Raw genomic sequence first — 25215 nt, forward strand, 5'->3', positions numbered from 1 at the left:
TCTCATAACCACTGTCTGAGCTCAGACTCAAAACTAGAAACGAGGGCAACACAGTCTAAACAGTAACTCGGCCGGTCCCGTGCGGACCGGCTGGACCGGTCCACTGGACCGGTCTAACAAAATACGAAGCAAATCAGCGAGTAGAAATCCAGCGAGCATGAAGTGAGCACCAAGGAGTGCTGGAGATTCTGCTCTGCTACCAATTGATAAAGTTTTCAATGTGTGAGATGAAGATACAATAACATTGCCTTAATCCAGCCAAGCTCTCGTTGAAAAGATGAGTGTGAGATTGAAGGTTTGGATGTGGATGAGATGAAAGATGTTTGGATTCCATCAGATTAGCATGACGAAGATCGGTTTGGGTGTGAAGGGCTTAAATGCAATTTTCTAGTAGAAAATATGAGAACTGTATTGGGAAGAGGAGAGAAGAGGAGGAAGAGGAAGAGAGGGAGAGAAGAGGAGAGATACAGTACTTGAAGAAAAGTGGAGAGGTGGAAGGGTGGCCAACTAGCTTAAATGGGGGGAAGAGAGAGAGAAGGATGGTGGGAGGGAGAAATTAGGAGTAGAAGTAATACTTTCATTCATCATCTTTAGCCTCATTCACAGAACCAAGGAACATACATAAGCATTAGGATGAGAATGTTAGGCAAAAGACATTAAAAAATTTGTCTAAACGCCTAATGAATCCCATGTCACAAAAAGGTGTATACGGTCATCAAATCAAGTCAAAGGCGGATCAAGTATCATGCTAACGGGTCAATTGTCAGGCCTGGCCTAGCCTAGATGACAACCCAAAAAATAAATTCCAACAATTATTCACTAAACTGTAATCTCTTCTCTTTATAGGTCTAAATACATAGCCATCAAGCCCAAGCTAAGGAATAGAGGTTTCTTCTGCTGCAGTATTGTATTACGTAGTCACCTGAAAATTTTGCCAAAAATAATAATGAAAGCATCTCTGCCACTACTCACTTGAGACTTGGAGCTTTTCTCTATGATGTTTGTAACTAACAATTTAATAAATCTTACGGCATATTTGAAATCTTAGATGGTTAAGTCAAACTGTCAAAGCAAAAAAAAAAAAAAATAGCCGGTCTTTATGTCAGATAAGAAACTCCTGAACTTCCATTAGGAGAAGCTTTTCCCATGCGCATCAACATAAGTACACTTAGCCTTCCATTAAATATTCTGAAAAAAGGTACACAAAATAAAAAGGTCCTAGGAAGCTGGAGATGACAATGGCTTTAATGAAAATAACCTAAAAAAACTGAATAGCACCTCCAGAGAGCCGTAACCTCTGTTGCTAACATCCTTTCTTTTGTTTCTGGAAGCAATGTGTAGCGGTCCCTAATAAATCCTTCGAAACCAGACTGCATAGTTAAATGTAGAAAGTAAACAATTTTACAACTATACTTAAAATAAAACATTTAACCAACTTCATTTTGCACTCAGAGGAAATCAAATACCAGAAAGAGATCAAGAAAACTGGTGCAGATTTTTATGCAAACACTTACAAATTTATTTAAATTTAGCAAATAAAAAGAATTTATAAACTGTATCAGGATGAATAAGGATTACAGAGTAATTAAAATGTGTTGAAGAAAAGCAAGAATCCATGAATTGACAATTGACTGAACACACAGGGGCACCACATGCAATATGAGACAATTCTAGAAAGGACAGGAAAATGCAACTAGTATAACTTAATTAGCAATTGATAAATTCCTTCATCAAAAACATATCGTTTATCAAATTAACAATAAGTAGAAAACATAGGCTTCTTAAGTTTAAGGAAAGCTCTGCTTTACAATAAGGCCTCCTCACGGTAAATTTAATGCAACGTGACAACTTACCTTTCATTAATGCATAAGGCTTCTGCTTTGTGATAATTTTACCTTGTATCATGAATTTGGATTGTTATTTAATAAACATAATAAATGACAGGGAACTAAGTACCTGTGCCCATAAGGTGTAAGATCAATGCAAGTTGTTCGAATGCATTAATCCTGCACCCTACACCCAACCCCCAAATTATAATGAAAAACATTTTGAAGAATTTCTCTCTTCTATCTTTTCACTTAGTAGCTGCTTTTATTCTTCACTTGTAGCCTATCTTTCTGTTGTTAGGTGTCTAATTCATTTTCTCCAGCCTTCAACACATGGTTTTAGCGTTTTTTTCTAGTGATCATACTAATTACATCCTCGAAGGCAACAAATGGCACAATCGTGGTGAAATGAGATTATTTATTAAGCTATAATTTTAGTTCAATGAAATACATCTAACTAGCGTAGGTGGAACATACACAACACACGCAAATGCTAGGAAACTGCAACATTTTAAGATTATCCATCCAGGGATAGAATTTATTATATAATTCATGGGAAATCAGTTGTCGCTTTATTATTGTATGTGATTTTTCAATTCCAAAATTCATAAGGCATTCCATTTCCTGAAAAGATCATCTTTTATGAGCTGGTATTTCTAATCAAGAGTTTTGATAGTCAACTTTTATAGCATGTAGTCATGGAAAATAAAGTATATGCATTTATTTCACAGTAAGAAAAAAATCCCAATAGCACCAGCTGTATTGCACATACCGGTGCATCTAATTTTGACCAAAAAAGAACCCACAACAAATATTTCAAAGTAATATAACATTCTACCTGTGTAGTTTTTAACAAAGATAAACCTTGAATTCCAGATATCAATCTAAGAGCACCAAACTTCTTCAAATTTACTTCAGTTGTATGCTTCTCAGACCCAAGCTTAAATCCTACACAAAACAAAATTAAAATTATAAGAAGTGAACAATGACCAATGAAAAAGAAATATAACCTGGCACAACAAATAAAGTTCTAAAACTGAGGACCACTGATATCAGATTATTAATAAACTGTTTCTCAAGTACATCTTAGAATATTTATCCATTGACAAATCCTATCTCCCTAACCTGGTTCTCCATTCCTCCAACTCTCCCTCCCTCCCTACGTGTTCCTCAAGTACAACTTAAGAATTTTGTCCATTCACTACCGTTCTCCCTCAACTCCTTCGTTCTCTCTCTATTCAACTATGAAGAAAAGAGACTCCAATATAACTCTACTCACCCCTCCCTCTCTCCCTCCGCTATTTAATTTTAAGAATGAGTACTTTAATGAGATTCTATGCACCGATAACAATGGCTCATCTGTATTTTCATCTTAAGTAATTTAATACAGACAATACAATACTCTCTGAAAGTTATTTATAGTTTATATCTAGAAAACAAAACATGGAATATCTTTCTATAATAAACCAATTTTAGGCCTCAAGGAGGAATAAAACCATAAATTTATGGGTAAGAGTAAATGCAAGAAAGCTTATAACCACATTTCATACTAAAAGAGGTAACGCTCTGATATTAATTGCAACACTCCTTGATATAGCATGCAAAACATCATTCACTTTGGCTCAGCAGCCTTAGCTTGTACCATACTAAGCAGAATCTCACTGTAATGCCTCATAATCAAATTTGGAAGAATTGGCTAATCAACCAGAGCTTTTAAAATCATCACAGTAATAAATCTATATCCAGTGAAAGCAACTAATAATTATATACCTCAAAATATTTCACTATATTTCCAAAATCAATATATAATAGCCGAAGATCAATACAATCACTATTCTATCACAAACTCATGATTACAAAATATTAAGGGAAAATATAAACAAAATCAAAAGAAAACCTGAGTATCTCTCCCAATCTCACTCCAACTAGTCCTAACTCATTCCCTGACTTGAAATCATAAAAACCTACATAATAGCATAAAAGTCCAACAAGCAACCAAACTCTATCATTATTTCCAATGCAAAGGTAAAAGAACCAATATGCATGTTCAATTCTAGTTAATATCAATTATCACTTAATATGAGTAATAAAAATCTCAAAAATTAATAATAAAATCAATCTGATCAATAAAGTCACTCAATAAGTCATCCTAATATGTTATGCTATGTCGTATTAAAAATAATGTCAGTATAAGTTTAGTTATATCTATCAATTAGTTAATATAAAGCAAAGCAGGACAATTCAACTTTAATATGGTGTTTCTTTCGTACATTTGTTATTTTTCATAACTATCAATTTACCAATCTCATATTATCTTTCATTTTTTTATATTAATTATTTGGCTTTCAATAATCATTTAAGAGTTGTTATCCTCTACCCATCGGCATAATTCAATCAGTCAGTTACAGACTACAACTTGTATTACATCACTAACCTTTTAATTAAATGAAAGCCTGTCGGTGGACCCTCCTGCGAAGGATATTATATTTTAAGAGCCAACCCGTATTCATTATAATGTTAACAGCAAACATTTTTTTACTTATATGCAAATGCTATCTTTTCAATGTAATGTAAGTCAATATCATGTATGAAATGCATAAATTTATAAATAAAAAAAAATTCTATCAATTTTATCTACCTTGCATTTACTTCAAAAAATCATATATTTCAATCTAATTGATAAAAAATTAACATTCCAATCAAAATGCTCATATTGATGAGATTATACCAAAAATTATGCAGTGAGAGTTTTGTTAATACAAAATTATCCTCATTTTTTTAGTAACAAAAATACAAAATTGATTAGGAAAATATATAAAAAAAATGTATTGAAATCAAAAATAGGGTAATAGTTCCTTAAAAAGATGCGAGCAAATCTCCCAATAGAGTCGACGGATAAAAATCTTTTTACAACCTCCAAATCTAAGTCTTTATTTTCTCTCTCCTCTTATTTATATATATTGGTTAAAATATAGGTTATTACAATCTACCCATTTAAAAAAAAGTCATCTCCGACATTTTCCTTAAGAATATAGGCACAAAATCGGTATAAATCAAATTCGTATGATCAAAATTTAAATCAAATCAAAACTTGTCAAGAAATCATCCAATCATACAGTTCATTCTATTATATGACATTTAATTATGTATGATATGTTATGTCATGCAATCATTTAAAATAAACTTCTTATCAGCAGAACTCTCATGTTATTATCAGTCTTTCAAATACTACAAGTTTTACACACGTAACATCACTGGAGTAGGTGCAGTCTGTTATGGTACAATAGTCTCCCTCTGACTACCACTGACAGATCTGTCATCCGCCATGTTGGTTGATCTTTCATTATATACTCTGGAACTTACAGTCCTTTGTTTTACAATATGTCTGGACAGTCCTAAACCAGAATCAGTTCTTCCTGAACGTCCCCTCTGAGGACAGTCTGCTACCTTATGTCCCTACTATCCATAGTGAAAACGTCCAACCAACAGGTAACACTGACCCGCATGTTGTCGACCACAATGAATGTACTCACCATAACTGTATGTATATGTTATCAAATCAGATCTCCTCGAATAATTATATCTTTCTTTTTCTCGCTGACACAGCCTCTATCTCTACCTCTGTTTGTCTTTTCTTCGCTCTTCCTACTGAAATCGTATCTGGCGTCCACCTCATATCTGAATATTGGTGCTACCAAATCAATCTCTATCAATCTGATCCACTCCACCAACTCAAAAAACTCTTAAATCTGTAAAAGTACTAACAGATGTCTCAGCTCTCTGCTCAATTCCTACAAAAATCTGGAGTATTTTTCTTCAGCAGTAGGGAAAAAGTGAGAAGCATATCTAGCTAGTGCAGCAAACTAAACCTCATACTGCATCATTGTCTTGCATCCCTGGTCCAACTTAATAAAAGCTTTCTGCATCTGTCGTCGGGCTGATGGAGGTACAAATCACATCCTAAACACTATCACGAAGTCATCCCAAGTGATCTCAACATTAGTCTTCCCCAAGAATTTTTCTCCCTACTGTCCAACACACCATCTCTCAGCCTCTCATTCAAAGAGGAACACAACTAATGGTACCTTCCTGGTCTCTATATAATGCATGTTATCCAAATTTTTTTTAATCCTCAGTAACCAAACTTCTGCAGCTTCAGATCCTACAGATCTTTTAACAGTGAAGGCTTCAGCTTATGGAATGTCTGTAAGTGCTTCTCCCTCTTCTTTATTTTCAACTGACTTACTTTGCGCATCCCCATTACCTGTGTTATAATAGTGGCCAAGTGCATAACACTGCCTGATGGCATTAGAGCTGCATTATATTGCTCATTTGGTATATTTGACTCTGGCGGATCCATTTCAACTGGTAATTCACACATGCAATTAATTATATATGCAAAAAATGTATCTTAATCTAACCAACTCTTAATCAATTCTTACAGCTCTGATAAAAAATAAATTCTTCTAATAACTATGTTCTGCTACCAATTAAAACACCCTAGAATCAACTTTGGAAAATTATCTAATCAACAAGAGTTTCTATAAATCATCACAGTAATAAATCTATATCCATTGAAAGCAACTAACAATCATATACCTCAAAATATTTCACTATATTTCCAAAATCAATATACAATAGTCGGAGATCAATACAATTACTACTCTATCACAAACTTCTGACTAAACAATATAAGATAATATAAAAATAAAATCAAAAGAAAACCTAAGGATGTCTATCAATCTCACTCCAACTAGTCATGATCCCTACCATGACCTGAAATCATAAAAATTCATATAATGAGCATAAAAATCCAATAAGTGATCAAAACTTTATTACTACTTCCATGCAAGACAAAAGAATCAATATATTTGTTCAGTATTAATCAATATAAATCATCACTTAATATGAGTAATAAAAATATCAAAAATTAATAATAAAATTAATATGATCAATAAAATCACCAAATAAGTCATGCTAGTATGTTATGCTATGTTGTATCAAAATTAATGTAGTATAATTTTAGTTATATTTATTAATCAATTAATGTAAAGGCATGGTAATCCAGCTTTGACATGGTGTTTTCTTTTAAACATCTATTATCTGTCATATCTATCAATCTGTTAATCTCACCTTATCTTTCATTTTTTCTATTAATCATTTATTTTCACAGGTGTCTTTCAATAATCATTTAAAAGTCATCACTCTCTTCCTACCAGCATAATTCAATCATTCGATTACACCATTAATATTTTATTTAAAAGAAAGATCGTCGGCCCACCTTCCTATGTAGGGTATTATATTTTAATAGCCAACATGTATTTAGTATAATGTGTTAACAGTCAGTCTTCCTTGCTTACTACAAATGCTATCTTTTCTATGCAATATAAGTCAATATCATATATGAAATGCAAAAAATTATAAATAAAGAGAAATCTATCAAATTTATCTACTATTCATTTACTTCAAAAAATCATATCTTTCAATTTAATCAGTAAAAATTTAATATATTTCAGTCAAAATGCTCATATTGACGAGATTTATTATGTACTAAAAGTTATGTAGTGAAGTTTTGCCAATACAAAATTATCCTCATTTTTCAGTAACGAAAATACAAAATTAATCTAAAAATATTAAAAACACAAAATAATTGAAATCAGAAATAAGGTAATGGTTCCCTACAACGAGGCGAGCAAATCTCCTAACAGAGTCGACAAACAAAAATTATTTTACGACCTCCAAATTCATGCCTCTATTTTCTCTCTCCTTATTTCTCTCTTAAAACCCTTTTTTTCTTTATTACTTAGATTCTTATTTAGCCTAAGGGATTAGAATGGATTTAAAAGATTCTGTTCATTATGGATTAAGATATTTTAATATCATAATAATATAATTTGTTTAAATTTTAGTATAAAATTCATATAAAATTTTTTGGGGCTTCAAAATTTAGAAAAAAATATCTATAAAATAGCACATTTTATTTAGAAAATTCTAGTGAAATCAACTTGTAAAACGGACACTTGATGGTCCCAAAATTCCCACTTGTACCGACAGATGTCAATTTTTTAGGAATTTGCACCAATGCCAAGAACTTAAGGAAACATTTGTGTAATTAAAAGGCTATAATATCTATGCTATGGCAAAGACAGTTTGCGATTTGGACTTATGTTGATTCCAGAAAAAAAAAATTATTTAACTGGATCAAAATACAAGCTATTACACTCACGATCCTTTTTTATATAACTTCCCAAGAGATCATCTTATCTCAAACGTTGCCCCTTACGAGCACACTTAATTGTGGAGTTTCAAAGAGAAATCCACCTATTATACCAAAAGGCGTATTGCATGTTATAATCTAACTTTTAACTTATATAGCCTAATATTATCCCCACTTGTAATGTAGCGTTTGGTTTGTTCATGCATAGCTTTTCTCCTACAAGTTTGTCAAAAGTCATTCCTTGTCCATGTTTCAACCTTAGATGACGCCTCTGCCCTCTTCAAACTTGATATATTAAAAAAGAGAACTTTTAAATAGTCATGGATTTGATAACTTTCTCTTCAACATAGAATTTTGTAAAAAGATTATGCATTCCGCAAATTCTAATTTTGTAGTTAGTTTCCACCGTGTAAATAAAGGGAAGTTCTTGTTCTCAAAATGTTACAATTTATCAATCTTTCTTCTTTCAATTATAACATTTTAACTATTTATAAGCTAACAAGATTTATATAGTGTCATAATTTAGCAAATATTATAGAAAAGAACTACGGTTGTGTCAAGATGACGAAGCATAAATAACCCTAATCTTCAATTGAAGCAATGCATAATGCTAAATTTATTGGCTTTTATTGCTAGATTAAAGCACTTGGAAATAAAATCACAAGTAATGGCGTGTGAATGGGGTGCCATAAACTAATAACTTGCATGTGAACTCAGATCTACTTCCATAATCACAATGCACACACAAATCAAGGAGATGACAAAACCCAAGCTCATATGATTAAGCTACCCAAAGGATGGTAAACTTGGAGCTTTGTTCCACAAATTGCAGGTTTCAATGAAGTTGTAGCTCCCACCTATCATCAATAATATTCTAAATTTCCCTATAGCTTCCTTCTTCACCCCCTAGGTTGTGGGCAATATTTCTTTTAGTTTATCCATAAGAGGCTTCTTCTCTACATCCACCTGATGTAATGCAATCATGCGTGAATTAAGAATTGCACATTAGAGATTAATAATAGATTATTGACTTTGCACATCAACCATAAATTCTAGCTTGCTCAAGTAGAATTCAAGAAAAGTAGTGATTAATTAAGACATGGTAATTGACTACAATTGGAGATTACAAAACCTTTACGCAATAAAACCCAAAAGAAATGTAAGTAATGCGAATAGCTAGAAAAATAAAAAGCCACACGTTTAATATATAGATCCTTCACCTTGAGGTCCTTTAATTGCTCTCGAAAATAGGGCTAGCGGAGGAGGATTGTAAGCAAACTCAACGATGCCACTAGTAGACAGGCGATACCGAGAGGACTCGTCGCCGGAGTTGGAGGAGCGGGTGGACGGCCGTCGATGGTCCACTCGTAGTATAGACTTTGTCTGTCGATGACGTATATGAGAGTCGGGAGGATCCGGTCTAAGTAAGCTCCAACGGTGTCCTTGTCGGAATCAAACCCCACGTCGAAGAACGGCGATTGCCGGATGTCGAGATTGTCGTGGGCGTCGAATACAAGCCCCTATTCAAATTCCGGATCCGCCATACATCCCTTTTGCTTGTAGATGAGAGGGAAAGGTGGAAGAACCCAAGAGAGGAGGGCTCGGGTGAGGGGAAGAGAGAGAGGGGTCGGGTGGACTAAGAGGGATTGGGAGAATTAGAATTCTGATTTGGAATTCTAATTATGTGAGGAGGGAAAATTAATTTGAGAATTCAAATTATTTTCCAAAGGAGGTGGCCAGCGGTTTATGACGAGTTAGAGGGTTTAATGGAGAGGGGATTAATGTGAAGGAGAGAGAAAATCAAGAGAGGGGGTTTCGGCCAAGCACAGCGGGGAAGAGGAAAATAATTTTCATTAAGTGGGGCCCATGGTAGAGTAAGTAAATCCTAATCAAATTATGATATTATAATTTCAGATTTAATTGGGACTTAAGTAACTTCCCTAATTGATTTGAAATGAGAGGGAAAAATAGAATTTGAATTTCAAATATGGTTAAATGCTATTAATTGCCTGCCTGAATATGGATTATTAATTAGGCAATTAATTAAGCATTAAGATTTTGAAATTCCACGGGCTGGGCAACACAGGGAGAGACGGCAACAAGGGGGGCCTGCAGGGAAAATTTTCAGTGGGTTGGAGCTCACGGTTTGGCTGTCAGTGGTGGAGTTGGGGAGCGGTGGAGGGGGGGGTGGCTGCACGGGAGGGCCCTGGGCCGGCGACCATAGGCCTGGAGGGGGGGCTGGCCGGCGAGAGGAGGCAGCAAAGGTGGTCGGCGGCTTGAGCAGGTCAAGACTAGGTGGCGGCAAATGCTAGGGGAGGGAGAGAGGGAAAAAATCAAGGGATTCGAGCGACCACGAAATTACAAACCTCAATTACCTTTACTTTGAATTTCCACAATATTAACTTGTACGAAAACTAGAACTCACAAAGAGATCTAGTCTTCTCCGGCGAACTCACTAAGAGATCTTGGCGGGATGAACTCACAAAGAGAACAAGGAGCAAATTTCATTTCATAAAAAACTAACTATTACAATCCATCATGCCTCATATAAAGAGGCCCAAAATAAATATAAAATAAAATGAGGTAAATGCCCTCAGGGCTATATGAGTGAAACAATGCCCTCAGGGGCAAACTAGGAAAATAAAGAAAATAACATAAAATGTGAATACATCAAAAATAGATACTCTGGATCGTGGCCGTCGATCTGCGCCTCCGGCGATGGTACACGTGTCGAAATTTGATGTCCCCATCATTCCCCCCAGGTGGGGGAAAACTCGACCCTGTCGAGTGAGTGTCTCTAGAAGCCTTATACCACTCCAGCAAGTCTGGGTCCAATCTCTGCAGCTCATCTCGGTCGATCCACACGATTTCCGTCTCCGGCTTTACTGCCCATTGAACTAAGTACCTTCGGCGACCACCATCTTTAGTGGAGATGATGTTATCGCTGAGTATTGCCTCAATCCTTTCCGCAGTAGGTAAAGTGGGCATGTTAGGAAGTGGGGGTAGGCTGGGGATCTCACAAGGTGGGGACACACAAGGTTCATCATGTAATGGGTTGGTGGAGTTAAAATCCGGTCCCTCGTAGGTTACAAGATCTTCAATGTTAAATGTGGGGCTAAAGTTAAAACCTTCGGGAAGGTCGAGCACATAAGCATTACTGTTTATTTTAGAAATTATTTTGAAAGGTCCCGCGCTCCTCGCAGGTAGTTTCTTAACGGTCCCTTACGAAAACCGCTCCGGACGAATCCGAACCATTACAAAATCTCTCACTTCAAATTCTTTAAACCGTTTCTTGAGGTCCACCGTGAGTTTATAGTTAGCATTGCTCAGTTTAATTCTTTTATTAATTTCTTTGTGCAATTCTTGTAAATGAGATGCAAATGCACATGCTGACTCAGATGATCTAGACTTAGGACCCATGGGAATTAGATCTATAGGTTGCCTAGGTTGGTATCCGTATACAATCTCGGCAGGGCTCAGCCCGTGGTTTGGTTGACATAATTGTTATAGGCAAACTCGGCAATGGGTAACTTAGAATACCAGTCTCTAAGGTTCTCACCTACTAAAGTTCTTAAGAGGTTTCCTAAGCTTCTGTTAACGACTTCCGTCTGACCATCAGTCTGAGGGTGAAAGGCGGTGGAAAACTATAATTTCGTACCCATTTTGTGCCATAACGTTTTCCAAAAGTAACTTGCGAACTTAACATCCCTATCAGAGACAATAGTCTTTGGTATCCCATAAAGTCTCACAATTTCGTCAAAGTAGAGCTTAGCAACCTGGGAAGCATCAAAAGTTTTAGAGCAGGGGAGGAAATGAGCCATCTTTGAGAACCTATCAACGACAACGCAAACTGAATCGTGCTTTCTAATGGTCTTGGGTAAACCTAATACAAAGTCCATACTTACATCCTGCCAAGGGAAATTTGGCACGGGGAGCGGGGTGTAGAGGCCCGTGTTCTGCTTACGTTGTTTGGCAAGCTGGCAGGTGTGACATCTCTTTATCAGCTTGCCTACATCGCGCTTAAGGGTGGGCCAAAAGAATCGATTCTCTAGCGCTGCAATAGTTTTGGATTGGCCAAAGTGGCCAGCTAGACCTCCGGCATGTAACTCCCAAACTAGAAATTCCTGTAGTGAAGTGTTGGGAATAAAAAGTCTTTGTGACTTGAACAGATAGCCATCTTCTACCAGAAAATCATTTATTATTCGATCTTCTCCGCTGGTCAGTAGGGAGTATGTTTCGTTGAAATCAGGGCAGTCCAAGTAATCCTCCTTAAGGCGTTCAAATCCAGTAACCTCAGTTCTCATTTCTTGAGTAATCATCAGCCTCCTGCTCAGGGCATCCGCAGCTTTATTCTCAGATACAGCCTTACGTCTAATCATGTAAGTGTACTCTTGTAAGAATTCAACCCAACGACCATGGCGGGTATTGAGTTTCTTCTGTGAATTGATGTATCTTAAGGCCTCGTGGTCCGAGAATATCACAAATTCTTGTGGCAATAAGTAATGTCTCCAGTATCTGAGGGACTGGATGACCGCATAGAATTCCTTGTCATAAGTAGAATACCTCTGACGAATGTCGTTTAATTTTTCGCTAAAATAGGCCACAGGGTGTCCCTCTTGAGATAAAACTCCTCCTATACCAATTCCTGATGCGTCACATGTTACTTCAAAGACTTTAGAAAAATCAGGGAAACGCATAACAGGGGCTTCAATCATTTTCTTTTTAACATCCTCGAAAGCCTTCGTGACAGCTAAAGTCCAATGAAATTCTCCTTTCTTGAGGCAGTCGGTTATGGGTGTTACTATAGTGCTAAAGTTTCTAATAAACCTCCTATAGAATGTGGCCAATCCGTGAAAACTCCAAACATCTCTGATATTTCTAGGCTCAGGCCACTCATTGATTGCTCTAACCTTCTCGGGGTCGGCTGAAATTCCTCGAGAAGAAATTATGAATCCGAGAAAGGTAACACTATCAGTAAGAAACACACATTTCTGAAAGTTTGCATACAACTGTTCTTTCCTCAAAATCTCACAGACCTGCTTCAAGTGTTCCAAATGTTGGTCTACCGATTTACTATAGATCAATATATCATCGAAGTAGACGACCACGAATTTTCCGAGGAAAGGTCGAAGGACTTGGGTCATAATCCGCATGAAGGTGCTAGGAGTGTTACTAAGACCAAAGGGCATAACCATCCATTCATACAACCCGTCTTTTGTTTTAAAGACCGTTTTCCATTCATCACCCGGGCGAATTCTGATCTGATGATATCCGCTTTTAAGATCAACATTTGAGAACAGTGTTGGTCCAGTCATCATGTCTAACATGTCGTCTAGTCGCAGGATCGGAAAACGATATTTCACAGTAATCTTGTTGATAACACGACTATCAACACACATCCTCCAAGAACCGTCTTTCTTAGGAGTTAAAAGGGCAGGAACGGCACACGGGCTAAGGCTCTCTTTGATAAATCCACGTTGTAGAAGTTCATCTACTTGCCTTTTTAATTCAGCGTGCTCCGTTGGGTTCATCCGGTAGTGAGGGAGGTTAGGCAGGGAAGCTCCAGGTACTAAATCAATGACATGTTGGATGTCCCTAAGGGGTGGAAGTTGGTCAGGTAGCTCCTCGGGGAAGACATCAGCAAAGTTCTCAAGAAGAGGCTTAACTTCCTCGGGGATTTGCCCTTATTGATCATCATCCACTTCTCTAGCTACCAGGGCATACATGGGTGATCCTTGGTTAAGTTCAATGTCCACTTCTTTCACTGTTAAGAAGTGTAAACCCTTATTAGGTTTAGGTGGGGAAATCTTAACTTCACTCTTGTTGGATTTCGGCTAAGAGGGAATCAATTTAATCTTCTTTCCGTTGTGCTCAAACACGCAGGTGTTCGTCCTCCCATAAATATGAACGTCGTTGTCAAACAGCCAGGAGCGACCAAGAATAATTTGGCCCACATCCATTATCAACACGTCACACCAAATCTTCTCTTGATATCCATTAAACTCAAGCGGGATAAGGCTCCTATCTTTTATTTCCATGGAGGTTGAGTTAATCCAGGCAACCATATAAGGGTTTGGGTGAGGTGTGGCCTTAATGTTAAGCTTTGAAATCATCACTGAAGAAACAACGTTGATGCAGCTTCCGCTATCAATAATAACCCTACAGTTCTTATCCCCGATTTTAGTAAAGGTATGGAAAATGGCAGTTCTTCTCCAGTCATCACTTAGCTTTGGCTGGGACAAAGCGCATCTAACGACTTGTAGGGTGACAGGTTCATCCTCAGTGAAAGAATCTTCTTCTTCATCAACATGATGAATTAAGTCAGTCTCAGGCTCTTCCTCGTCGTCGTCAACCTCTTCTATTATGGTGACCTTATAGGGACTGGAACATTGTGAAGCAATGTGCCCATACCCATGACACCTATAACATTTGGTTCCAGAATTTGCTTTGGGCGCGTCGCGTTCGGGGGCTTTATCTTTAGAGTCCAGACAAGGTGGGGCTGAACTAGCAGTGGGTCGACTACCTATCGAGTTCGTGGGTTGGTTTTGGGGCTGGCTGGTGGAAGTTCGATAGGGGTTAGGTCGGGAGTCAAACTGTCTAGTGTGGGAGTGGGTCTTGGACTCCTCGAGGTCAAGTACTAGGCTGCATGCTGCCTCTAAAGTGTCTATTCCTCTAGCAAAAAGTTCAGTTCTAAGATCTTCCCTAAGGCCAGCTCTAAACATGGACAGGATTTATGTTGGGGTGGCGGACTCCTCGCCATTGCAACGAATCAGGAAATCGTCGAAGGCTGAGATGTAGTCCTTAACGGACTTGCTCCCCTGAGTCAGACTATTCCACTTATCTAGAAGCTTAGGGTAGTAGGATGGCGGGAGGTATTTTCTCCTAAGTTCCTGCTTCATAGTTCTCCAGTCGTTGATAGGGTGCTCGCCTCGAGCCTCGTGCATGTTCTCCAAGTTAGTCCAGTACAGGTTGGCTCGACCCATGAGCTTCATTTCAGCGCATCTAACTTTCCTAGCTTCTGAAATGTTGTACCATTTAAAATAGCTATCCATCGACTTGAGCCAATCCAAGAAAACCTGAGGATCAAGGGTTCCATCATACGTTGGGGCATCAATCCTAATATTTTTCAACAACTGGGCATCATTGTCTCTCCAAGGGTTCTCGTAGCCCTCGGGTTATGGCGGTACTGGTCTCTAGGGTGGCCATGATCTGCTCTGTTATCCTCGCCAAAGGGTGAGTGAGGTCGTGAAGGTGAATAGATCGCGGGATTCCCAATACGCTCTATGTTATCTAAATGATCACTGGTTTGTCTCCTAAAATCTGCTAAGTCTGTCTGAGTGTTACGAATTTGCTGCGTAACAGTTCCTAATTGGCCCACTATGAGGTCTAGAGTCGCTTGTATGTGTTCCGGATCCATTGATTAAGGTTGGGGAATGCTACGGGTGGTTTACAGGTAAAGGACAGCAAGGAGACACGAAGGTTAGCACTCCTAAAGGTCACTAAATGAAGCTGAAATGGAGTGGACAGCAAACTACAGCAAGGGGTGAAGTCACACTGGTGATGAGGGTAGGTTCTGAGGTGGAAACAGCACTTATACACTATGTGAACAAGCTCTAAATGCCTCTAAACGGTGCAGTTTTTGAGTGGACAGCAATCTAACACAACTAGGAACATTAACCTAAGTGTTTAGAGAGATTCCTAAGGTGTGGACAGCACACTTAAGTTAGAGACTCCCAAAGACCTCTAATCACTGCAGGAATTAAAGGACAGCAGCTACACGATGAAATAAATTTTTTTTCTAAGTGGTGATATGCAAGCATACAAGCTAATAAATGGAAAGGTAATGACTAGGACAATGTTTAGCATGAGATTACCTATCCTATCATGCTCTGATACCAAAAATGATGTAATGCAATCATGCGTGAATTAAGAATTGCACATTAGAGATTAATAATAGATTATTGACTTTGCACATCAACCATAAATTCTAGCTTGCTCAAGTAGAGTTCAAGAAAAGTAGTAATTAATTAAGACATGGTAACTGACTACAATTGGAGATTACAAAACCTTTACGCAATAAAACCCAAAAGAAATGTAAGTAATGCGAATAGCTAGGAAAATAAAAAGCCACACGTTTAATATATAGATCCTTCACCTTGAGGTCCTTTAATTGCTCTCGAAAATAGGGCTAGCGGAGGAGGATTGTAAGCAAACTCAATGATGCCACTAGTAGACAGGTGATACCGAGAGGACTCGTCGCCGGGGAAGGAGCCGGAGTTGGAGGAGCGGGTGGACGGCCGTCGATGGTCCACTCGTAGTCTGGACTTTGTCTGTCGATGATGTGTATGAGAGTCGGGAGGATCCGGTCCAAGTAAGCTCCAACGGTGTCGTCGTCGGAATCAAATCCCGCGTCGAAGAACGTCAATTGTCGGATGTCGAGATTGCCTTGGGCGTCGAATACAAGCCCCCATTCAAATTCCGGATCCGCCATACATCCCTTTTGCTTGTAGATGAGAGGGCAAGGTGGAAGAACCCAAGAGAGGAGGGCTCGGGTGAGGGGAAGAGAGAGGGGTCGGGTGGACTAAGAGGGATTGGGAGAATTAGAATTCTGATTTGGAATTCTAATTATGTGAGTGGCCGGCGGCTTGAGCAGGTCAAGGCTAGGCGGTGGCAAATGCTAGGGAAGGGAGAGAGGGAAAAAATCAAGGGATTCGAGCGACCACGAAATTACTAACCTCAATTACCTTTACTTTGAATTTCCACAAGATTAACTTGTACGAAAACTAGAACTCACAAAGAGATCTAGTCTTCTCCGGCGAACTCACTAAGAGATCTTGGCGGGATGAACTCACAAAGAGAACAAGGAGCAAATTTCATTTCATCAAAAACTAACTATTACAATCCATCATGCTTCATATAAAGAGGCCCAAAATAAACATAAAATAAAATGACGTAAATGCCCTCAGGGCTACATGAGTGAAACAATGCCCTTCGGGGCAAACTAGGAAAATAAAGAAAATAACATAAAATGCGAATACATCAAAAATAGAGACTCTGGATCGTGGCCGTCGATCTGCGCCTCCGGCGATGGTACACTTGTCGAAATCTGATGTCCCCATCACCACCATGCTTAAAACTTGTACTAATGGTCAAATGGTTATGATTGCATACAAGAGACTTTGCCAAAATATGGCATTTAAAATAATATTTCTAATCATTTTCCCCTCATGTTTCTTTTCTCATGCACAACTCAACCATTGTGTTGAGGTAAACATAGACTCAAACAGTTGTCTAACATCCAATATACACTGTAATGTTAAGCAAGCAGTGACAAATCTTGTTGCTAAAGGCCTCAGAATTTCTTTATTTGAAAAATTCCTTATAAGTGTCAAAACCCAAGAATCGTTGTAAGTTAATTTAGTTATCTTCTTTGCTTTAATCAGTCCATTCTTATGTTGAGACAGCTCCTCAAGCTTCTCAAGAATGAGATATATGCAATGTGCGGCACATGGAGTCTAATACAAATGCTTCCTCTTCTCCATAAGTTTAGTCATTGTAGCCTTATAAGCACTGGCATTATCTATTACCAATTGAACTACTAAATGCTCTCCAACCTCCTCAACCGCATTGTCTAGTACTCAAAAGATGAACTCAACATCTTTCACTTGATTAAATACTTCAATTGACTTTGACAATACAGTGTTGTAAAGATTATTGATCAGAATATTTATTAAACTTCTATTCTTCATATCTGACCAACCATCGGACATAATAGTTACACCTGTTTGGACCTAAGTCCTTTTTATTTCCTTAATGCTTTTTTTAGTATTATCCAACTCCTCTTTCAAAATCCACGCCCTCAAATCATACATTGTTGAAGGTTTGAATCCTCTCCCATATGCTCCAACAGAATGAAGCATGTTGCAGTAAGCTGGTGATATTGCAACATTAAATGAGATTACATTTTTATAGAAGAATCTGTCTAGATCCATGCATACTTTTCTTCGTGCCTTCTGAGCATTCTCTGGGCTTATCCTCTATACAGTAGGAGGCCTATCCTCTAATTTTTGTGCCATAGAATGATCAATGGGAGTAAACATCAATGAAGAAGCTGAATCCCGACCGCTACGCTCACTCATGTAGTAGGAGCTAACATCAACTTTATCCTCGAACTGCTTTTGTGCAAGATGTTTTGACATTACATACTTGTTCATGTATGCTTTGATCTCCTCTCTAACTGTGTCATGCACTTTAGTACTTGGCGCAAAATTCTTGTTTGATCCAAATAGACATTCTTTCATTCTAGTCACACCACCTTTCACAACTTTTTCACAAAATTACATTTCAAATAGATGTATGACTTATTACTACCTTCCACTTTAACTTATGTGCTATATTTCCATGTTAAATCCTTTGTATGACCAGACGTAGTTTTATCTTTGTTTCTAACCATCCTCTACAATACTCTCCAATGAGAAGTTCACAGTATAAAATATTGGAATTCTTTAACAATTAATAAATGCATGCTTAATTTGATTGGGCTATCAATTAACACAGTTTTCCTTTTCAGGCATTTGGAAGACATTGCAATCGTATTCATAGGACATTGAAGCTACACTTAATGCCACTCAAAAAGGGAAAAGATATGCAATAAGAAGCTGATGTATAAAAAGATTTTTTTTTAAAAGAGAGGAATGGATATATAGATAAAATAGAGGAATGCATATGTATATGTAAGTTTGTGCTCACAGCTCACAACAGTTCACTATAAGAAGAAATGGAAGGAGACAAGTGCCAAGGTGTTCTGTTCATTCTCTGTTTTACTAATAACAGTAAATTTGCTTGCTATTATAGGGATGAATTCACTAAATTAAGTGAACATAGTATGCAAACATTGAAGAAAAAGCAAAGGAAGAATTGAATGCAACAAAACCTAATGAGACACTTGAAGATAAATATCATGGTGAATCCGACGAGGTTTTTTCAAAAACTATTTATTTCTCTCTTCTTCCAATTTTACGTCTGGGATAAATTCAACTACTTATTATTGTTAAAATAAAATAAAACATATTTGATCTCTTAAAAGAAGAGAACGATGATCATCAAAAAGACAACAACGATTGAACGGTGATAACAACAATAATAGCAGATAAAATTGGGTTAGCAATAATAATTTTTTTCAAATACCCTCAATACATCTAAAAATTAATTTGATTATTTTAAAAATAAAAATAGTTAAAAAACACATCAAATAAACAAAATTTATAAATTAAAAAAAAAAAACTAGAAATCCAGTTCATAGATAAATCATGCTCGTGTTCATGTGTGTATACAAGAAATGACAATAATTTTGCCACGAAATTCGTTAGCTATGTGGATTGCAGTTATGTAGAAGAAACTACATTGATAAACTACGATAATTGTAACAAACATTAGTCTTTCAAATAATAAAAGAATCTAAATCTAAATGAGTTGTGAACAAGACAATATGACTGGTAGACAACCTGTCCTTCTTTAGGCAAAGTCAAAGAGGCCGAATGGAGCCGAAGTCGAAGCACATGAATGCAGGGAAGTCGAAGACCACGTTCGAAGAAGGCAATGAAGCTTTTAGAACATCGTATAGTAAGGCAAGGAAGATTTTAGTGAATGTCCAAAGCTCTACCTGTTGTGCTTTAGGCGAAGTTGAAGAGGTCGAATCAACTGAAGTCAAGCGCACGAATGCAGGAAGTCAAAGCGCATGAACGAAAGGAATGAATGAAAGCATCGATATTAGATTTAGGTTTTAAATATAAACATTTTTAAAGCGAACGCCTCGCTAAAGAGAGGCGAGGCGTGCCTCCGCTGATTTGAGGCATACACCTCGCAGAACACGGACGAAGCGCCAGCCTGACCGTGTTAAGGGCCGAATTTTGCTGAGGCAAGTCTTTTTAGGTCTACCTCTGTCTCTCTTAACATTGGTCAAATCTAATACATCTACTCTCCTAACCGGGTCATCAGAAAGCTGATGTTTTATGTTACCAACCCATCTAAGCAGATCTCTCTAATATTATATGCCATTAGAGTTACTCCAACCTTTTCATATATATGCTCGTTTTACTTTCTCTCTAAGAGTAAAGCCACTCATCCACCCGAGCATCCTCATCTCTACAACACTTAAATTAATTGTATGCTTCACTTTTAATGGCCAAAAACCTACAACATAAAGCATTGTAGGTCTCACCACCATCTTATAAAATTTTTCCTTAAGTTTGATGGATAATCTTCTATCACACAATACGCCCAATGCATTCCTCCACTTCAACCATCCAACGTGAATGCTATTAATAATATCCCCATCTATTTCACCATCACTCTATACAATAGACCTGGGATATCTAAGTGGTGTTCTCTTATTAATGACTTGATCGTCCAAAGTCGCAATCCCCCCATTAGATCTATTACTACTAAAATTACACTCAATGTATTCGGTTTTAGATCTACTCAAACAAAAAATTTTAGGCTCTAAGGTTAACCTCCACAATTCAAGTTTACCTTCAACTCTCTCTAGTCTTATCAACAAGAAGAATTTTATCAGTAAAAAGCATACACCAGGGTACATTCTCCTAAAAATGTCTAGTAAGAACATCCATGACTAAAGCAAAAAGATATGGGCTTAAAGTTGATCATTGATGTAATCCAACTAAAATAGGAAAATACTTGATCCAACCTCCTTGTTTTTCAACACAAGTAACAGCTCCTGCAATGTTTTTTCCAATGCTAATGTTTAAGTTAACTTATCACTAAAATAAGAAAAGAATATAAGTTCTATGTTAGCCCTTAAGAGTTCTTATGTTGAACATAACACTAAAAATATATGAAATGAAAGATTGGCACCTATAAATTATGACAAGCATTGTGAAATGGAATGCAAAATCTATTTGATGACCTTCCTCAGCTAAAGATGAATGGTAAAGTTTTATGTATTAGTTTCCAATATAGAAAGATGCACAAACATCCTTTCAAAGAAAGTTGGATTAGATCTCTACTCAACTGTTGTAATTGATTCACTCAAATATATCAAAAAAGTTCACATTTTTCTTGTACTTGCAAACAGTATGCAACTATTTTTATTGATGATTTTGAGATATACCATAATTTACTTCAAGCACAAATACAAAATTCTTCTAACATTTTGTCAATTCAAAACTTCAATTGAGAATTTTATTGCATTCTAAAATCTCATATTTAAAATCTAATGATGGTGGAGATTATATGCCTAATAAATTTCCTGATTTACTAACAGACTGTGGAATTCATAGAGAATTTATTTGCCCTAGTACTTCAAAACAAAAGGAAATAGCTGAAAGGAAGAAATGATAATTTCTAAACAATTGGAAGCATGTTTCAAACTAAGAAGTTTAAGCATAAGTTTTAGGTTGATTGTGCGTGCAAATTGTTGTCTGTCAACAATCGAACTTCACTTAGAAGTGCTGAGAATGTTTATCCATATAGAAAATTGTTTGGGAAGAAGCTAAATATTTCTTAACTATGAGTATTTAATGTAGTGTAAGTTGCGTCTAATTCTGATGGTTTATCTCAAAAGCTTGGTAAGAAGTCTTTCAGGTGTATTTTTTGTCGCCATGATGAGTTTGAGAAGATTTAGAGGTGTATTGATGTACTTACAATTAGGGGCAAAAATAGTCTTTTTTGAGGGTAGGCAACTTATCGTGTAAATGAAATAATACTCAAAAAAACTAAATGGTAAACCATTATACAATGCAATTGATGTTTTGGGACAAGTAAATGCAAGTAGGGGCAAACAACAATATAAAAATGAAGGCGCATAATCGGTCAAGTATATTTCAGGAGATTCAAAGTGTTTCACTTAGTTCACATCAAAGTGAACATCTAGAATAAACCATAATCAACTAACCAAATGTGTCAGCACATTGACATACTGCCGCTTTTAAAAAATATTGAACCTCAATCTATTTGCAATAATTGGTCAAGATTTTCTAACCATAAGGAAATCTATAGTTATGACCTTAAATGTATACCAATAAAGAAATGAATGTGCATTAGCTAGTGTTACTTCTTCTAATTTTATGACTACCCAAAGAACCCATGTATATGAATTTATTTTTGAGCTGATGCATCAACACGAAATGGAACAAATGAAAGAATATCATTGAACAACCACAAAATCCATGTTTTTTATTTAAATTACAAAAATTAACTGATAAAAATAAAGAGAATCATTTTTTCTAGAAATACTAAAGCTCACCCTAAGTCGGCCATTGGTATCAGAAGAGAGGGAAAGAAGCAGAGGCATGCAAGCATTAGTTGTCAGAGTTGGGAGAGAGGTAGGGAGGTGCAGGCATCGCCATTGGTGTTCGGAGAGAGGGACAAATGTGAAAGCATCAGCCATCGAAGTTGGGGAGTGGGGAGAGGTGCAGGGATCACCGTTGAGTCAGGAGCAAGTAAGAGTTGTGCAGACAATAACTGTTGAAATTGGGAGAGATGGAGAGGTGTGGGCATCACCGTCGACGTAAGGAGAGGGGAGAGAAGGAGAGTTGAATCATGAAACCTAGGAAGAGAGAAATAGCAGCATAAAAGGCATTGGGCAGTTACAAGTGCAGTGTGAAGGGAAAATTGATTGAATGAAGGGGGCAAAATTAGCAAAAGCCTTTAAGATATTAAAGAGAATTTAATTTACAGGGTAGGCAATTAATTACCTTTAGATTCACGCTTACTTACTATGCAGGTTAAAATCTCTTGATATGTTGTGTTTGATAAGAGAATTTCACCATAAGTAAAATATGTTCTTCCATTACTGACATCTCTACTTTGTTCAACCTTCAACTACAAGGATAACCCAAGGTTCAACGACATCCCCTTCTTAACCTTTCAAAAAAGTTCTTGGAAGTACGGTGTTCATAATTCCAATTCAGAGGGTAAACAAATTGTTGTTGAAAATGAATGACCGTCAAATGCTAGATTGAAATTTAATCAACAATTTAAATTATGGGGAGCATGCAAAAGAATAAGCCAGTTAAGAGATATGGTATTGAGACTATTCTATGATTGCTTATTATTTTATTACTTATATAGTTGATAAGAAGGTGTTTTCTTCCATTAAAAACACCAAGGGTGTTTGAAAAGAAGCCAAGAAAAAACACTTTTAATTTGTATATTTAATGCTACAAACACTACAACAAAAAAATTGGGGACAAGCGACCGTCATGTTTTAGAAAGCATGCTTGGTGATCTCTAGGAATTTAGCATTAAGGAGTAATGAATTTGATTTTATTTGATCAATTTTTTTAGATATTCTTTAATATATGTCAGCTATAATTCCTCTATGTAAGGGGAGGCATAGGTAACTTGTAATTAACCAAGAGCAACTTGAGAATAATATTTTATATATTTTCATGCTCCAATTTAATCTTCCCCGAGGTTAATCTCTTTATTAAATCTTAAGCATCATCTGTGTGTTTTTGAATATAGCTCTTAATTTGCTATTTGCTTCTCCTGGATCAATGTTTACTATTGCCCATCATAAGCATTACCTTGAATAGGATGCGTCAAATATTTTTATTCTGTTTGGTCAACTGTTGTCAAGCTATCAGTAATATGTTATGTCATGGGCTACATTTCTTTTGTTTACTTCTTGAGCACGTATCCAATAGCCCATTAAACAGGCTGATTCAGTTATGTTTCATCTAAAGCGAGAAACATAAACCGATTTTTTATTTATTTATTTACTTTGCCAATGTTTCGAAGAAACACTGTTAGAATGAATTTGATTCTGGGCAACTCGATTTATCTTTTTTTTTTTCAACTTTAGACCAAAAGAAACCTCCAAGGCTAATGGAGACTAATTCTGACCATGAGTTAGGCAATGAAGCATTGCTCTTCAACTTGTGTTGCCTTCCATGTTCTAATTTCGCTAGCTTCGCAAAATCCACTACATCTCAAAGTTTGATGAGAAAATAGTGCAAAATAGAAGAAAAACAAACAAAAAAAATCAAAGAAGATGGAATGCACTGACCATGTGCATGTGGCCGGCCATCCACAACAACCTGCTCCCATGGTTTCTCCACTATGGAAATAATAGCAGTTGTCACCTACTATCACACCCTTTCATTCACAACAGATCATTCAAAGGAAAAAAATACGAAAAAACACCAAAAACAAGCCCCTCAGCAGAGACAAGCAGAAATTACCTTCGGATAGAAGCTCGTAAAGTGTTTCGCCAGGCGGATCGCGAAACTCTCCGGGGATTCAACTTCCGTACACTCCTTTGCTTTAGCATAAACCTTCCGAACCGCAATAGTTTGAAATTTATTAGTTTACAGCAGAAAGCTCCATCGAAAGGCTGAAAAATACGTAGAAACTCAACAAAGGAAGAGAATTTACAGTGTTTTTCATGGTATCAGTGGCGACGATGGAGGAGTTGTCGCCGTCGGTGTAGGCTTCAAGGCAATCGGAGAGAAGGGAGATGCTAACGTTCCACTCAACGATGACATCAGCTCCACCTTCGCCGGCCTTTCTCCAAACCCTTGAAACCCTAACCCTACCCTTGCCATGCTGCTGTTCGAGCTTGAATCCGCCGGCCATGGCTGCTGCTGTACTTTCTCAACCGGAAGCGACAAACTTGATCGATGGAGAAATTATCAGCTACGGTCCTACGTATACCTATAAGCATACGTAGAGCCCATATTAATATATTATCTTTCGCAGCTCATTTGCGTACAAACTTCAATATTTTGTGGATAAGTTTTTTATTAAATTATTAATTGTTGATAAGTTTACATACCACTTCAATTATATATATATATATATATATATATATAAAGGATCAAATTACTATAGCAAAACTTATTATATCCTATCAATGATGACTTCACCATTGGACAGATGCCTGGGATTAGGACATGAAGCATGACAATTAAAAGCATTAGCTTCAAACCTAAATTTTAGATAGCCTTAAAATGTCATTAAAATGGGGCCCTCTACCTAAATCTTGTGCAATTTAGGTGATCATGATGAGATTTATAATTTTAACTTTAAAGAGGAAACAAAGACCAACCTATGATCTTACAACTTAACCCCCATAAAATAAATAACCAATTAGACTCACCTAATTGTTTCAAAATGTTTCATCATAACATTGTTATAATTTTAAGATGG

At 36.9% G+C, this 25215-nt stretch overlaps 1 protein-coding gene across 1 annotated transcript; it reads right to left on the reverse strand.

Moving 5' to 3' along the window:
• Positions 1-1229: 1229 nt before the first annotated feature.
• On the reverse strand, positions 1230-24726 carry LOC110114143 (uricase-2 isozyme 2). Its single transcript, XM_020846915.2, has 5 exons — positions 24442-24726; positions 24249-24341; positions 24074-24149; positions 2665-2774; positions 1230-1370 (listed from the first exon to the last, which is right to left on the reverse strand). The coding sequence occupies exons 1-5, from the start codon at positions 24640-24642 to the stop codon at positions 1245-1247; spliced, it is 606 nt and encodes a 201-aa protein (XP_020702574.1). The 5' UTR covers positions 24643-24726; the 3' UTR covers positions 1230-1244.
• Positions 24727-25215: the final 489 nt, after the last annotated feature.

Source organism: Dendrobium catenatum, unplaced genomic scaffold (assembly GCF_001605985.2).
Source record: "Dendrobium catenatum unplaced genomic scaffold, ASM160598v2 fragScaff_scaffold_621, whole genome shotgun sequence".
Taxonomy (NCBI): Eukaryota; Viridiplantae; Streptophyta; class Magnoliopsida; order Asparagales; family Orchidaceae; genus Dendrobium; species Dendrobium catenatum.

What these genes read in the sequence shown, in the direction of transcription:
- LOC110114143 (XM_020846915.2), bottom strand. Translation starts at nt 24,642, where the DNA reads ATGGCCGGCGGATTCAAGCTCGAACAGCAGCATGGCAAGGGTAGGGTT. An exon ending in TGGCCGGCCACATGCACATG is followed by an intron (nt 2,775 to 24,073) that starts GTCAGTGCATTC and finishes TGTTTTGTGTAG; the next exon opens with GATTTAAGCTTGGGTCTGAG. An exon ending in CTTTGTTAAAAACTACACAG is followed by an intron (nt 1,371 to 2,664) that starts GTAGAATGTTAT and finishes TTAACTATGCAG; the next exon opens with TCTGGTTTCGAAGGATTTAT.